We start from the raw sequence: 17063 nt of genomic DNA, 5'->3' as shown, positions 1-17063 counted from the left end.
AAACTTGATTATTGTTCTCTCAAGGTCTGTGAAGAAGTTTGATGGGATTTTGATGGGGATTGCATTGAATCTATAGACTGCTTTTGGTAGAATTGCCATTTTTACTATGTTGATTCTCCCAATCCAAGAGCAGGGAAGGTCTTTCCATTTTCTGGTATCCTCCTCAATTTCTTTCTTCAAAGACTTAAAGTTCTTGTCAAATAGGTCTTTCACTTCCTTGGTTAGAGTTACCCCAAGATATTTTATGCTATTTGTGGCTATCATGAAAGGTGATGTTTCTCTGATTTCCCTCTCTGCCTCTTTATCCTTTGTGTATAGGAGGGCTACTGATTTTTTGGAGTTGATCTTGTATCCTGCCACATTACTAAAGGTGTTTATCAACTGTAGGAGTTCTTTGGTAGAGTTTTTGGGGTCGCTGATGTACACTATCATATTGTCTGCAAATAACAAAAGTTTAACTTCATCTTTTCCAATTCAAATCCCCTTGATCCCCTTATGTTGTCTTATTGCTATTGCTAGAACTTCAAGCACTATATTGAAGAGGAATGGTAAGAGTGGACAGCCTTGTCGTGTTCCTGATTTTAGTGGAATGGCTTTGAGTTTCTCTCCATTCAGTTTGATGTTAACTGTCGACTAACATTTCTAACACTAACATTTCTTCAATCTTTTTGTTATCCTTCTCATCCAGTTCTTTAAGGGAGTTATTCATATCCTGTTTAAGGGACTCTATTGCTTTCATAAGGGCATTTTTTCCCACTTCTTCTGAATTAAGAGGTTCAAGTCCTTCTATTGTAGGGTCATTGGGTTCTGGTGTTTTCATGTTGCTTTTTAGATTGTTGGAGGAGTTCTTGCCTTGGCTTCTGCCCATCTCTTCCTTCAAATGCTCTCTACTGGATCTTCCAGTACCAGGTCAGGTTCCCTTGTTGGGCAGGGAATTCACTGACAGAAGGCCTACCTTTCCTCAGGCAGTCTATTGAAACACAGGCACTCCCTACTACTGGGTTGCACTCACAACCCAGGCCCAGCAAGCAAGGGAGTTGCTCTGGGGAGATCTTGTGGCCCCAGAGGGAAGGGGGGAAGAGAGGAAGGTGTACCTGGATAAAGGCTGGGATGGGATTCAGGAGAGCTCTGCAGGGAGGAGTCGCCTCTGCCTGGTGACCAGATTGTCGAGGGGGGCGGGGAAAGGCTGAATTCCTCCTAGAGGAAGCCCTCTGGCCAGGAGAAAACTCGCCACTCCTCCAATGGAAGTCTGCTAGAAGTTCACTCTCTCTTGCTGGCCAGGAATGTGATTGAGCTGGATAAAGACTGGGACGGGATTCAGGAGAGCTCCGCAGGGAGGAGTCGCCTCTGCCTGGTGACCAGATTGTCGAGGGGGGCGGGGAAAGGCTGAATTCCTCCTAGCAGAAGCCCTCTGGCCAGGAGAAAACTCACCACTCCTCCAATGGAAGTCTGCTAGAAGTTCACTCTTATTATTATTCTTAAGTTTGGTCTTTTCATAATGTCCCAGATTTCCTGAATGTTTTGTGTTAATAATCTGTTGGATTTAACATTTTCTTTGCCCCATGAGTCTATTATCTCTACAATATCTTCATCCCCTGAGATTCTCTCTTCCATCTTTTGTATTCTGTTGCTTATGCTTGCCTCTGTAATTCCCATTTGTTAACCTAGATTTTCCATTTCCAGAATTCCCTCGGTTTGTGTTTTCTTTTTTGTCTCTATTTCAGTTTTTAAGTCTTGAAGTATTTGAACTGTTCGCTTCACCAGTTTGATTTTTTTCCCTTGGGTTTCTTGGGTTTCTTTACAAGATTTATTGATGTCTTCCAATATTTTGTTTGCCTTTTCTTCCATTTCTTTAATGGAATTTTTTATTTCCTCTTTAAAGGTTTCTATCATCCTCATTAAATTACATTTAAAATCTATTTCTTCTGCTTCTTCTAGGTTAGGATGATCAAGTCGTCCTGTTGTATGACCACAGGGTACTGCTGTTACCATGTTGCTTTTAAGGTTGTTGAGTGAATTCATGCAACCCACTCTTGACATTACTTCACTTGCCTTTAATTCTTTGTTACTCTTTTACAGTTTCTTACGGTCTATTATAGTCATATTCTTCTCACCTATTATTTTCTTTTATTTCTCAGTACATTCCCATTGGCCCTTTTCTGCTTCCCAGCTGGTCCTGTTCCAACTTCTACATCCATCTTTAGTTCTTGAGACATGGTTTTCTTTAGAACATCTTGGAGGAATTTGAATAATTCTGTAAAATTTTTAAATCTCTCTATCACATCATTGTCTACAAAAAGAAATCTAGGGCTCAGTTTTCATTTCAATAGAATTTGCTGCCCATTAACACAGCAACAACAATATTCATTGGCTCAGAAGTTACATGGCATCCAAGGTATCCTTATTCACACTCAGTGCTCTCTACCTCCAAAACCAGAGTCAACAATAATAGTAATGATCACTTCATTTTTTTCCTTTGGAAATTGAATTTGCTCTGCATGAAAGATGAAAATGTCTCCTAGGTGGACAGTGATATTAAAGGTAGGAATGTAGATGTAGTAAAATTTTATCTTAGTGATGAAAAGAAAGAAAGGTCTCTGACATTTCAACCTCAGGAAAGACAAGTATTTACGTATTTTTGTGGGTGAGGTATACCTGACACATGACCTTAGTGACCTTTATTTTTACTGAGACAAAGTTTAAGGGAGAAGTTAAAATAAAGGAGATGCTTTTTCATAAGGATTTATGAATGACTACGAAAAAGAAGGCTTATAGATCAGAATTTGTCTCTTATTTAGCATGAAGGAGAGTAGCGTTTATATACATGTCTGTGACATGCAGGCTGACTACTGATACCAATGCCGAGAAGTCAAGACCACTCTTCAGAGTATAGGGTCATTTTCTGGTTCAAAGTTTGGGTTCTATAACCATGAGAGTTTATCTGGGTGTCTTAGTTAGGGTTTCTATACTGTGAAGAGACACCATAACCATGGCAACTCTTATAAAGGAAAACATTTAACTGGGGTTGGCTTAAGGGTTAGAGGGTTAGTCCATTATCATCATGGCGGGAAGCATGGCAGTGTGCAGGCAGACAAGGTGCTGGAGGAGCTCAGAGCTCTACATATGGATCTGTGGGCAGCACGAAGAGACAGAGACACTTGGCCTGGCTTGAACGTTTAAAACTCCAAAGCCCAACCTCATTGACACACTTACTCCTGCAAAGCCACACATACTCCATCAAGTCTCATCGCCTAAGCCCTATCAAGTAGTGTCATGACCTAATGAAAAACATTCAAACCTATAAACCTATAGGTTTGGGGCTGTCGTTTTGAAGCCAGCACACTGGGTGATATTTTATCTGTATCTTTCTGTATCTATTGTTGGGGAATATTATATTAAGGTGTGTTGCTTTTGTTTATGCTGCATTTGTTTAAACTCAGTGAAGCTGTGACCTTTTGCCTGGCTAAGATTCATGATGGTCCTAAAAAAGAGCTAAATGGCCAATAGCAAGGCAGAAGCAAAGATAGGCAGGCCTGGCAGACAGTATAAGTAGAGAGAGTATAAAGAGCAGGAGAAGGAGAAGCAAGAGAACAAAGAGAAGATGTCAGGGGCCAGTCACCCCATCACCCAGTCAGCCACGGAGTAAGAAGGAAAGTAAGACATGAAGTAAGGAAAAGAAAAAGTCCAGAGGCAAAAGGTAGTTGGGATAATTAAAGTTAAGAAAAGCTGTCTAGCAAAAAGCTGAGCAAAGGCCAGGCATTTATAACTAAGAATAAACTTCTGTGTATGTTTATTTGGGAGCTTTGTGGGAGGCCCCTCAAAAGGCAAAAAAGTAAAACATCAAGCAACAATATGTAACTGTATCTGTATTTATGTAGATATATATTTATGATATATATATACATATATTCTAGTTTAAGATAGCTATATAGGGTTCAGACAAGTGTTGAGAGTAAGAGTAGATTAGGGGTGTGTATCGCCACACCTTGGAATGCAATGATTGCAAAATACCTTGATAAGGAATAATCTTATTTTGGCAGGAAACAGCGGAAGAAAATCACAGTCTTCTTTTTTAAAATGTTCTGCTAGGAAACAAGATATTCTCACTGTTAGTGAAGATTTTCACCAGGAGAGTCAATGGGGATTTTACTCCATTGCATTCTCCACCTCTTAATGCTTCCTGTCTGCACACAAGAATCAGGTAACTCTTGATTTCCTTTTTTAAATGTTAAGCTGGAAGTTAATGACAAAACCGCCAGGCTATAGACTATTTACTTTTATCCCAGTAAAAGGTAAAGAGGGATCTATGCTTGGTTCTGTGTATTAATCATGTGCACATATAATCACACAACTGGCAAATCATTTAATGTGAGCATATTTGAAGCAGTGACTATAGAATATTAGAGAAAGGGGAGAAATAAGGCAAGCATGCAGCTTCTCGGGTATGTGCAACGCGCTCAAACGAGATCATCTGTATGCCTGATTTGTGCACATATAAAGGTGACAGACCAGCAAGCTGCAGAGGATCTCCTCACAAAGTCGGCTTGCTGCTGTTTTTGTAATTTTGCCTATGTTCACAGTCAAACAACATACATAAAATTTAATTTTGAGGTTGAGCTGTTTTAAATCTTTTCTTGGTAGTTATGAGCTTTTATTATATGGGCACGCTTATAAAATTTGCTTTATGGATTTGTCTATCATTACAAGCTGACCTAATTTAAACATTCAACAAATATTGTCTTATTATTTTTGGAGCATTATGAATGATTGAATTAACAGCATCTAATCCATCATTTTTCTTCACAAGGTAATAGCTAGTGTCTTTAAGAATGCAGATGAAGGGTCTAGAGAGGTGGCTTGGTAGTTAGGAGCACAGAGTACTCTGTTGGAGAGCCCAGGTTCTCTTCCAAGCACCTACTTTAGGAGGTTCACAACTGCCTGTAAACCCAGTTCCAGGGGATCCAAAGACCTCTTCTATCCTCTGTAAACACTCAAGGGCACATAGCCTGTGCCACAAGCATCATTAAAGAACTAGAATAAATCTTTAAAAAATAATTGAGGAGAGAAAACCAAAAGCATGTTAAATTCAAAAGGGGGGCTGAGGTTTCGTGATCAAGTTTCTGATTAGCGTAAGTGGAGTCCTGGGTTTAATCTCCAGCACTAAGTAAGAAAACTGCATATATATATATATATATATATATATATATATATATATATAATGCATTATATATATATACATATATGTGTGTATATATATATAATGCATAATGAGAAATTCTTCTCTCAGGAAGTAGCTCATACTATAAGGAGAAGAGGACCTGGGAGCCAGCAATGATGAGGGGCAAAGCAGTGTAGACACTGCTGTGGAATCAATGACTGACAGCTTGGTTGTTACTTTTTTGTGTTGTTAGTTTAGATTTTCACTGTAGTGTTTGTCCTTCCCTGAAAGCAAGAGCCAAATTATCTATGGAAACTGAAATATTCACAGTGACTTTTAGCTGTCAGATGAGCCCGTGTTCTCATTTTGTTCAACACTGTGAGTCGGGTAATGTTAAGCCTGTTATGAAGACGAAAATGCTGAGGTGCAGAAAAGTAAAGTGGTGCTAGAAGACCTCAGTCCCGCTAATCGCCCCAGGTGAAAAAGCGTGAGCACAGAACTGACTGATGAACACAGTGTTTCTCTAAACAATAACTTGCCTCATGCATTTGAGACGTTTGTGATGCTGTGGTTACAGCTTAGGTCCATCACGTTTATGTTGAAAAATATTTGAAAAGAAAAGTTTTTCATAATTTGATCATGGAAATAGAATGAATGAGAAAAAACATATGACATCATATGAGTTACGTGGATCAAGCTGTGGTTGTGTTTTTAGCCTTCATATTTAAATAAAGCACAAATTTGGGAAAGTAGATAGGATTTTACAGCCGTATTCCGACTCTTAACTTTTATTCTCCACATCTTTACATTATGGGTTTATCTGTTGTTGACCTAAAAAATATACAAAACCACTTAGCATCAATTCGATTGTTTCTGGTTTCTTTATATATTGGTAGAATTTCTTGACATTTTTAGAAGAAATGTATTTATTGAATCTCATTGTTGAATGAATTCCTTTGTGTGGTACTATAATTTCTTTATACAACTTAAAAAAAGAATATTTATTTCTTTAATGTACATGAGTGCTCTATTGACCTTATGCCAGAAGAAGGCATCAGACCCCACTATAAATGGTATTGAGACATGAGACACCACGTAGTTGTTGAGGTTGTTGAATAGAACTCAGGACCTTTGAAAAAGCAGCCAGTGTTCTTGACCACTGAGCCTACTCTCTAGCTAAACTTTGGTTTTGTTTTGTTTTGTTTTTGTTTTTCAAGACAGGGTTTCTCTGTGTAGCCCTGGCTGTCCTGGAACTCACTCTGTAGACCAGGCTGGCCTCAAACTCAGAGAGATCCACCTGCCTCTGCCTCCCAAGTGCTGGGGTTAAGTGTACCCACCACACCCAGGCCAGCTTTGGCTTTTTTTTTAACATACTATTTTTGTTAATTGTTTGAGAATTTCATATAATGCATTTTGATCATATTTACCTGTAGGAGGAAATGAGGTCCATGTACTCACAAATGAGCATAAGGGAAACCAGAATTGTTAAACATGCATAATTTCTTTTCTGAGGGAAGAAACTGATACCTATTCACCCAGAAACTAGAGTAGATGTTTTCTAACAATCTGGTGATCTTTTGCTATTCTATGGATCTAGGCTTCACCTGAATCCCCCAAATCCTGAGCATTGTATACCAGTCAATAGAACCTATCCCAAAGTTTTACTGAGTTTAAATATGGTTTTTTTAAAGACCTTTACATCAGACTCCAGAAGTTTTGGCCCAGCACTAGTTATCTAAAGTCAAGCTGAATCCAGGATTCATTCTTACCTCACCCGAATCATTGCCCTGCCAGCTGTGAGGGCATTTACCCACCACTCTTCCTCTTATGCTGCTCGGATCCACTCTCTTCTCCCCACAGCAACTTCATGGCCTTTTTAAAAATTAACTGACTGAGTCTAATTTGTTCTGCTCTTATATCCATGCGTATGGCTCTATCCTCTGTAGTGTGGCATGAAATATATTCCTCATTTGCCATTCGATTTTGATCATGGAAAATCTTGTTCACGTTTTTGGAGAATACATGTATTAGCTTCTATCAGGTATGTTAGGGGTAGACTTGCTGCTTGTAGGGTATGCTTATAGTCAGTGATAAGATAACTCCAAGGGTTGCCACTGAGTACCCAACAGAATTTACACTTCCTTCGGCAGTGTGGGTAAGGTGTATTGTTTCTGCAAATTCTCAATAAAACTTGACATTGCTTGCCTTTCATTTTAGACAACTGGCACATATGTAGTCCTCAGATTAGCCTGCATTCTCTTGATGACAAAATTGACCAATTTAAGTATATGAGCTATCCATCCAGGTATTGAATAATTCTAACCTAGGGTACATATGTACATATATGTATAATTATGATACAAGTTTAGTCTATATATGAAAGCAAAGTTATATATAATTTTGCTTAGCATATGTATACATATATGTATTCAGTAAAGTGTTTTATATATATAAATATATCCTATATATATTTATTTTCTTAATTTTTACCCTTAATAGTTGTTTATTAGGTAATATGTAGTAGAATCCATTTTAAAATCTAGATATTCGATGTTGAAAACAACTGTAGTTCTCTCTCTCTCTCTCTCTCTCTCTCTCTCTCCCTCTCTCGGTTCTGAGGATCAAATATAAGTCCTTGTCTGTGCCAGGCAAGCATTCTCCTACTGAAACTGTACATAGGTTATGGCTCCACACTTTTTCCTTTTCATTGAGACACAGTTTCTCTTTGTATCGTAGGTTGCTCTTGAATGCACGATCTCTTTTCCTCAGTGTGGAGTGTGTCATGTTCTATTGTGCAGAAGAGGCAAATAGAATGGTAATCATAAAGCCAGGTGCTCTTAGGAATGCTGGGGTAGAATGGATGCATATTTCCCCTAACACTGGACCTTGTTTTCAGTGTATTCACAGGAAATAAAGCATAAGAATTATGAAACAGCTATACTAGGACGAAACGTGACCATCTTCTGCAATTTGACAAGTCTGGCAAATGTTCTGCAAGTCACCTGGCAGAAAATTGAAGGCTCTTTGCCACAAAATATCGGCACTTACAGCCATAAATATGGAGAAAATGTTCTTCCTCCTTATGAAAACAGGCTTCACTGCAAGATCCTGGAACCCAATGCCTCCTTCATAATCATCCAAGAGGTGACGTTTGAAGATGAAGCCTGCTACAAGTGTCTGTTTAACACCTTTCCATATGGCAGCCATGGAGGACAAACCTGCCTTAACGTCCTAAGTATATAACCCTTTCTCTAGTGTCCTATAATGGGGGCAGACATCATGGAGTTATAGTGTTTAAGGGCATGGTTCAGAGAAAGGAAGTTAGATGGTGAAAAACTGACATTGATGAGTCCAAGTGATTTAGACAGGAGAAAATCAAGGAGGCCAATGAGACTGTGTGCTGAGGCAGGGCCTTCTACCACCTCACAACAGCTCTTCACAGTATACTGCACTGGCCTCAGTGAAGGGGAGAAAACCCAGTAGAGCATCAGAGTTTTGTTACTAAGGCAAGGAGAAGGTAGGGTAAAAGGAAGAGACAGCAGAAAAGATCAAGGGAAGGGGAAGGCTAAGGGAATTAGGGTTCCCCAGTCTTCAAATAAGCAATCTGTCTCAGGGCTTAGTGAGAACACAGGGGTTCTTCATTGTGCTGCTCTAAGCATGAAATGCTCGGGGTGTGTACAGTGTAATTTAAAATTGCATAGAAGTTGAGACAGCAGTCAGTAAACAGAGCAAAAGGTATTGAAAGTTTTATGATATGTGAGGGGTAGAACCTAAGAGGAATATGTTTTCAGCATTTATGTGTCATATAAAAATTGGGGGGGGGAGGAAAGCCATTCGTTAAAAATATACCAAAATTGATTATATTAACTTCATTTCCCTCTCTTTGCCTCAGTTGCTCCTGAATTAATAACTGAACTGCATCCTGTTCCTGGCTCTGAAGATCTCCTTAGCCTTCATTGCTCAGGGGTGGGAAAGCCTGCTCCTGGAATCTCCATCTACCCTTCAGAAGCTCTCGTGCTCCTGCAGAGAGAGTACTTGACTGAGAACCCGAATACCACAGTGACCATCACTAAAATATACAACATCTCTTTGAAAACTGTTAGGTCCTTGGGCCTCCAGCACCTGGTTGTGTCCATGACTCACCCCCTAGGATCTGAAAAGAAGATAGTTTCTCTGCCAGTAAATCAAGAGGGTAAGTAGAAGTGACAGCAAATCAAGGGGCTGGGAGGAGAGTTGGAACTGGGGAAACAGCTTAGTCTATAGAATGCTTGCCATGAGAGCATGGAAACCCAAGTTTGAACCCCAGCACCCACATAAAAAGCCAGGTATAGATGTGTGTCCTTGTGATCACGGAGCTGGGGAAGTGAGGAAAGTCAAATCCCTGATCTCACTGACCAGTCAACCTGGAAGAATCAGTGATCCTTGGGTCTCAGTGAAAATCTCTTAGAAAAATGAAATAAGACTAACAAAATCACAAGCTAGACAGCTCCTCTGATTGATCCCCGGCTTCCAGTACATACATTCACATACACACATTCAAATGCACAAAGAAGCTCAGACATTTACACACATGTACACATACTTACACATGCACAAGCATGCACACACATAGACACACAAGAGAGGATGAGAGAGTAGAGATAGTTATCTTTTTTAAAATTCTTAATGGAAAATATTCATGTTAATCAGCTATTTTTGAAGAAGTAAACCAATATAATGCACATATATAATTAAGAAGTCAAGCAATGAAGCTGGGTATAGTAGCATGCACCGTTAATCCCAGCACTTAGGAGGTAGAAGCATGAGGATCTCTGTGAGTTCAGGGCCAGCCTGGTCTACATACTGAGTTCCAGGACAACCACAGCTATACAGTGAGACCCTGTCTCTGAAAAATGTGAGCACCCTGCAGTGGGATTCTTTACAGCAACTCTCCCCTTGCTTAATTGCTTGTCACTCATTGTTTTGGTTTTCATTTAGCCGAGGCTTGCCCATTAGTCACTTTTAGTTTTTTCCACATACTATCTTTATTTTTAAAATTAAGATAGAATGTGTTCTATTAAAATGTATGATTTGAAGGTTGTTGGTGTTTTCTAAGTACGTTGCAACCATCACTGATGTGTAATTACAGAACACTTCCATGATTCCCTGAAGAAACCAAGCACCTTCTAGCAGTGGCAAAATTTCCCATGGCTGAAGTGTGTGGCCTCCCCATTGCCCGGTAGTCACCAGCTTGTTTTACATGCAAATGGATTTATCTATTGTGGTTACTTCATACGTAAGCAAAAACATTGTATGTTATCATTTGCCTGTAGCTTCTTTCATGTAGCAGAGTTTTCAAGGTTCATCCGCATGGCGACATGTATCATTACTTGAATTTTTACATGAGTAAAAAGTATTCTACAGTATAGATACACCACACTTCACTTATCTATGCTTCAGTTGATAGATATTTGGATTATTTACATTTTTGGCTTCTGTGGATAATTCCTCTTGAGCTTTTATGCATAAGGATTTACATAAGTATATATTTCATTTCCCTGGGAATAAAACACCCAGAAATGTCCTTTGTAGGTTTTATGGTAGATTAAATGTTCAGTGTTTTCAAGAACTGCCAGTGGTCAAACGATTTCAAGTTTCCAGCAGCCATGTGAGTCTGGTTGGTTTTTGTTTGCGTCCTTGTCAATACGTGTTATTCTATAAGTAGAAGGGATCTCGCCACATGGCCTCAAACTCACAGAAATATGCTTACCTCTGCCTCCCAAGTGCTGGGATTAAAGGCGAGCGCCACCACCACCCTGCTTGTGTAAATGCTTGTAGTAGGCCTAATTTCCTGTATGCCCTTACTCCCAGCACTCAGGGAGGCAGAGGCAGGCCTGGTCTACAGAGTGAGTTTCAGGACAGCCAGATATACACAGAGAAATAGGGTTGGGACTATGATTCAGAGAGAGAGGGCTTGTTTGCCAAGGGCAAGGCTCCGAGTTTGATCTCTATCTGGGAAAAAAAAATGAAAAGTGGCAGGAGTCACATGACTTCTTCAGGGGACAAAGCCCGAGAATTGGAGGAACAAGCTCTCCTTGTGGCAAGACCCTGGGGACCCTCACCCATTTCGGCAAAGCCTGTGGACACAAAACCTGTGGACACAAAGCCTGTGGACACAAAGCCTGTGGACAGTTCGCTGCATAATTCTGGGCATGACCCCAGGAACATATGTGCTACCTGCTTACCTGCTTTCGCAATACAAGCCGTATTGCTGGCTGCCTCAAGTTTCACTTTCTCAGCCTTATAAAATGGCTACTAAAAAAGAAAAGCTTTCTCTGATGACTCTGCTCTGAGTGAGCCACAGGGAGTGTCCTTAAAAAATACACTGGACCTGACACAGCCCCTAAAGTCTTTGCTGTTTGAGGTGTGGCCATGAATTCAGACCTCCTAAGAACAGGATGTTGCCTTTCCCACCCACCCTGTGACTAGCCAGAAAGATGGACAGAAGTTCGTGAAGTTTCATGTTACAAATCTGCACAATTTTAACCGCAAGAGCCTAGAAGAAATGCAAAATAAATAGATAATGTCAAGAGTTAATGGGAACAGTCTAGGAACAGGGAATGACGTAGAATTACAGACACCCACGGGTCTCTCATAGCTGTGCCAACAACGTAAGAAGTTGAGAGGAGAAGGACGCGAGAGCAGGGGATGAACAGCGCCAGCCTTGTAGATCAAGTTATGGTGACACGCACCTTTAATCCCAGTAGCCACAATGACATGCACCTTTAATTCCGGTAGCTCCACTAACTTGCCATAGCAACCAGGTTGCAGCGGTGCATGCCTTTAATCGCACACTAGAGAGGAATATAAGACAAGGGGAGACAGCTCTCAAAACACAGTCTCATTCTGAGATTCATGGAGGCAGGATCATCGCTTCAGACTGAGGTTAAGGTAAGAGCCAGCGGCTGGCTGTTTTGCTTTTCAGATCTTCAGGTTGAACCCCAATTTCTGACCCTGAGTTTTTATTAATTGTGCTTCATTTAATCATGCTTCACTAGGCCCTATGAACTCTCTATGATTTGGGAAATCTTTAACATTTTAAAAGAATTGTCGGAAGTAATTTATTCAGGTTTTCTGAATAGTTGTAAAGGGAAACTTGGACCCAGACTAACTAGGTGACTAATAACCAAACCATCCTTTATTAATCACTTTCAAAAACCCACTTTTATTATTTTACAACTTTTTTTTATTCCACATCAATCCTTTTATTATTTTACAACCTTCCTTTTCACGGCCTTGTCTACCTGGTCTTTGTAACTCTGTTCATCAGTTGCTGAGCTTTGAACCTTCATTCCCAGCAGAACAAAAGTATCATTTTCGATCTTCCTCAGAGCCCTAGATCAAGTGGTGGAGATCCTCAGTTTCCAATGAACTGTTTCCATCACTTCCTTCTGTAGAGTATAGAAATGTTCATAGTCTATAAAGCTCGGCTCTATTTCCATAATCCTCTCATGTCCAGGTAAATACTAGGAGCACACTATGGAAGCAGAGTTACTACTGTAAGTGACTTGTCCTCGTATCTCACGCTCATGGAATCTCAAATCATTCTATCCTAAAAGATTTTGCATTAATTTCCCCTTATTAATTTCATATTTCACAGCCAATAGAATATTTTGTTTCTACCAATATTACCACTGGCTTCAAGCTAGTTTTAATGTGTTTCAAACCTCACAAGTCTTGTTGAATTAGTTTGTTTCTTGTTTGCACTAATTAGCAGCACTGCCATCACAGTGAGTGGCATTGTCCCCATGGTTAATTCAAGATATAGTGATGGGAGTCATCCACTAGGGGCTTTTCAATGGTTCTAGCTGTTAACATTCTTGAGGGAATCATTTTATTGATTATGATTAATAATTTTTACTTTTATTATGAGAAATTTATAAGATAAGCCTAGCATAAACATAGAATAACATTTGAACATATCAGGAGTAGCCTAATGAAATCTCCAGTCACAAAACTTTTACCAGGGAAAGGGTTATTCTAATATTTAAACTGTCAAGAGTATTAACCCATTTCTCTCTCTGATTCTCAACTCCAAACTATCTAAACTGGAAGGGAATTTGTACTTTCTTTCTAGTTCCCTCCCAACTGTCTTACTTTGATTAATGTCCAAATTCATTGCCTAGCACCCGAGAATTCTCGAACCAGTCAATCAGCCTCCATTATTCTCTGATGTCAAGTAAAGTCTTCCTTCTAGCTTCAACAGGGGATGTAAAATAGTAGTGGATCTTTGACATTGTAGAGAAATGGTCTAATTATTTTTGTTTCATGGCTTAGAGAGTTGGTGACTATCTTTCCACAAGCAAACAAATTATTTGAAATAGTTAATACCTGTATGAAATAAAGCAGTCTGGAATTGCCACACAGCCTGTAGGTTTTCATCAACTCTATGCTACCTACAGCTCACAAACTTTTCATTTGAGTTTGTAGACCAAAACATACTACATGGCATACCTTGATTTGATTTCAAATTCATGGATGCATTACAGGCTTCAGAGAGCTCAGTGAATAATCATCCATCCTAGTGAAAATTTCTCCTGCTTAGGGCCCTTACAACACACTTGTCAGAGGGTGGAATGTGTTGGAGTAATTCTCTTCTCCCTGCTTCTCCTGGTTAATATCCTAAAATCTGAAAGACACAGGTATGAAGATCCTGGGTTCTTTGTGTCTACTGGATTTTAGATGACAACCTATGGGGACACAGCTGGGACAAAACTCAGTTTTAAATATAACCATAGGACACAGAAAGAGGTTTGCTACCAGAATCTACAATAATGGGATCCAAATTATTCTGCAAGAGAGAATATGGCTTAGAAGACTACGTCGACCACCCAATTAATACGATTTACACAGCAAGTGTTTGAGATAAGTGTAACAGTACTCCATGAATCTTAAAATAAAATCAAAGAATATAGTTTCTTTAACTGTACATTGACAAGGCAAGCAGTTTACTGCAAACCCAGAGAATAGGAAGTTCTGTAAATTTCTCTTTCCTTCCATGTTGTACATCAGTACAAGGTTATGAGTTTTCTAGGCTCTCGCTTGGTAACACAGGGTACAGTAAACCTCTGGCTATCAGTCTTGCTACTACTCCTGTATATTGACAGCTTTCATAGAATTCCTGAAATGAGAATGAAGTGAGAACCTGAAATGATATAATTTGGTAAGAAGATCTGTTCTATGTTGTCCCAATATTAAGATATAATGACTGACATTTTGTTTTAGGGATAGTAGGAAGAATCCAATTTTTCCAGAATTTTGTCATATTAACCCAGGCATCAAGGAGAATCACTAATCATCAGTAAATTCTGAATGTTTTCTCAACTCATGGAGCAATTCCTCTTGCTAACTCAACTGATTTGTTTTGTAAACCTCTCATTAAAAGTACATTAAAGCATCTGGGGTGGCTTTTACTTCATTTTAAAATCCATGACTTATTCTTTTCTTGATACTATCTGGCAGATTGTATAAACATCTTCTTTAAGTTCTTTTAAGGAACTTTTTCATCTTTTGAGAAGCAAGTTTTTAATTTAAAATGTCTTTTACAACTTAAAATGAAAATTATTTATTTTTTACTTACGTTATATCTCTGGCAATTTCATACACTGGTTCCTCTCTTCTTTTCCTCTTCCTTCTCTCCCTCTTGCTCCTCTCACCCCAGCCTCACACCCCTTCTCCCCACACCCACTCTCCTAGGCTCATGACTTTTGATCTTTCCTTGGCCCCCTTAGTTTAGTCAGGGCTGACCGTGGCAATATCCACTGGAGACCATGGGGTCACTAAGGGATCGATACACAACTGAAAGCAAGATTTTCTACTTTTCCTGAATGTAACAGTAGGAAATCATTCAAGATTGCAGAGTGGAGAATTCTGAGCTTCTCTTCCACCCAGGCTTGGCAGTGGCTGGGCTAAAAGTGTTCTTCTTTCCAAGGACTATTCTTCATTACCCATTTTAAGGAAGTTATATATTCTCAAGTGTATCTAGAAATAATAGCTTGAAACTTCTCTTTCACTAATTGTCTTCATCTTTCACCTTCAGAGTTCTTTCTTCTATCATGTTACATGTTTGGTAAGTCTGTTTCCTCACAAGATTTTGTCACTGAAGGTCATGTAAATGTTCTTGCTCTTTTCATTTGGCAGTTTTTAATTTAATGATATTTTTAAGGAGCCTCAAAAATATTAGAGATAAATATTTGTGTTATGTTTATTTTTTTGAAACAGAAGTTGGCCACCTGATTTTCCAGATTAATTTTCCCAAGTCATAAAACTGATTATATAAATTAAATACCATAAGCATTTTCTCTAAATCTATTTGTTGTGTTCATATGGTTAATTTTAATTCTTCATCAAAATGCAACTGTCAATAAAAAGTAATTTATCAATTCAAGTGAAGGTTCTGCCTTGCTTAGTTTTATGTTAAATATTGGGTATGTGAATTCCCGATTCCAGTGAGTTTTCGTGTGTTGTTTTTCTGCTTTGTTAGAATTGCCTTCAGAGAAGATGTCATATTTCAATGCAAAGTTCTTCATGTTCAATCTCCTTCACCTACCCCAAATGTAGTATGTCACTGAAAAAGAACTGTTAAAACTCAATAAAACCACATCAGTGCCAAAATGTCTCGCTTAAAGGCATGCACTTTCCTAATTATATTCAAGGGAAGAAGAGACTACTCTATAAGATTTTACCTTTCTTTCCATGGTAATTAGAAAACATCTTATAGAGTAAATTTTAATGTCAATTAGGCAAACCCAGAAAGCATTACAAGTAAGTTAAAGGCTCCAAGATGACAGTACAGTGTAACCAAAGAAATGCCATGCTCTGGTCTGTGTTTTTCAGGTACCGTGAATCATTTCAGGAAAACTGCAATTATAGTCATCATTTTATTTCTCCTTTCATGTGTCATCAGTGCTCTTTTCTATATTTACTTTAAAAAGAAAAGGTAAGCTGTAGGATAAGCTGTTGTGACAGAGACACTGGATACAATAGTGTTAGTTGGAAATATTATTTTTAAAAATTTCCAGGGGTTCTGGGAAAATCCGTCATACAGAGAATAGTGAAAGAAAACTCATTTCCACATCCTTGACAATTTCTGAAATTGGCTGGTTATAAAAGAAGGCCATGGACAAGCATTTATGTTTATGGTGAATTGAGTGTAATAGTCTTTTTTATTTTTTTAAGAAGGAAAAATTGTTCATCATTATTTTATGTGTATGTGAGTTTTGCCAGTGTGTGTCTGTACTTTACAAGTGTGTGTCTGGTGCCTGTGGAGGTCAGAAGAGAGTGCAAAAGCTTGAGTTACAGGCAGTTATGAAACTGGTTGCTGGGAGCTGATCCCTTTACTGCTGAGTCAACCCTTTAGCCCCATGTTTAAGACTCTTTATTGAGAACAGATTTTCACGGGAGACAGAGGTATATGATGGGGTGGAGATCAATGGAAATAAGAAAGTCCTAGCTTGTGACAGCAGGAACTATAGTCCTAATTGGTAGCGTGTGATTTGTCTCATGGTTACTATATATTCTTTAATTTAAAAAAGCGGTGGAGTTTTTATCCTGCTCCATCTTGATCCAGGGAAATATATAAACCAAAGAAGTGTGAGAATTTGATCTATAATCTAGAAGGCTCTCTCACTGGGATGTGGAAAAGATGCCTTACGGGTCAAGAATGAAGGAGCATTTTGAAGAGACGGCTACAGTAGTCAGGAGACTGACAAAAACTGTCTAGACTGGAGAGGTAGAAAAGAGGAGGAGGGGTTAAGGTTCTACTCGGGATAGGGAGATGGGAAGGCTTTTTGAGGGACAGGAAGGGAGAACAAGTGAGAGGAAAACATTATCTTACCCAAAGTTAGTGTTTTAGCAGTAAAGAGAA

At 39.0% G+C, this 17063-nt stretch overlaps 1 protein-coding gene across 11 annotated transcripts in view; it reads left to right on the top strand.

Moving 5' to 3' along the window:
• The first annotated feature begins 3577 nt into the window (after positions 1–3577).
• Positions 3578–17063, top strand: part of LOC125413147 (OX-2 membrane glycoprotein-like) — a 47445-nt gene continuing 33959 nt past the window's right edge. For 2 of the 11 annotated variants that reach the window (XM_087900402.1, XM_087900395.1), the window contains exons 1-5: positions 3587–3697; positions 4041–4201; positions 8055–8393; positions 9051–9350; positions 16034–16136. In XM_087900402.1, coding sequence (XP_087756528.1) covers positions 4138–4201; positions 8055–8393; positions 9051–9350; positions 16034–16136 — 806 coding nt within the window. In that variant the 5' untranslated portion in view covers positions 3587–3697; positions 4041–4137. Of the gene's footprint in view, positions 3698–4040; positions 4202–8054; positions 8394–9050; positions 9359–10286; positions 10767–16033; positions 16137–17063 lie in introns of those variants that run through there. The other 9 variants (XM_087900413.1, XM_087900412.1, XM_087900415.1 and 6 more) reach the window with 8 other exon arrangements.

Source organism: Myodes glareolus, chromosome 2 (genome assembly GCF_982192425.1).
Source record: "Myodes glareolus chromosome 2, mMyoGla1.1, whole genome shotgun sequence".
Taxonomy (NCBI): domain Eukaryota; kingdom Metazoa; phylum Chordata; class Mammalia; order Rodentia; family Cricetidae; genus Myodes; species Myodes glareolus.
This window is presented reverse-complemented; position numbering and strand designations above follow the sequence as displayed.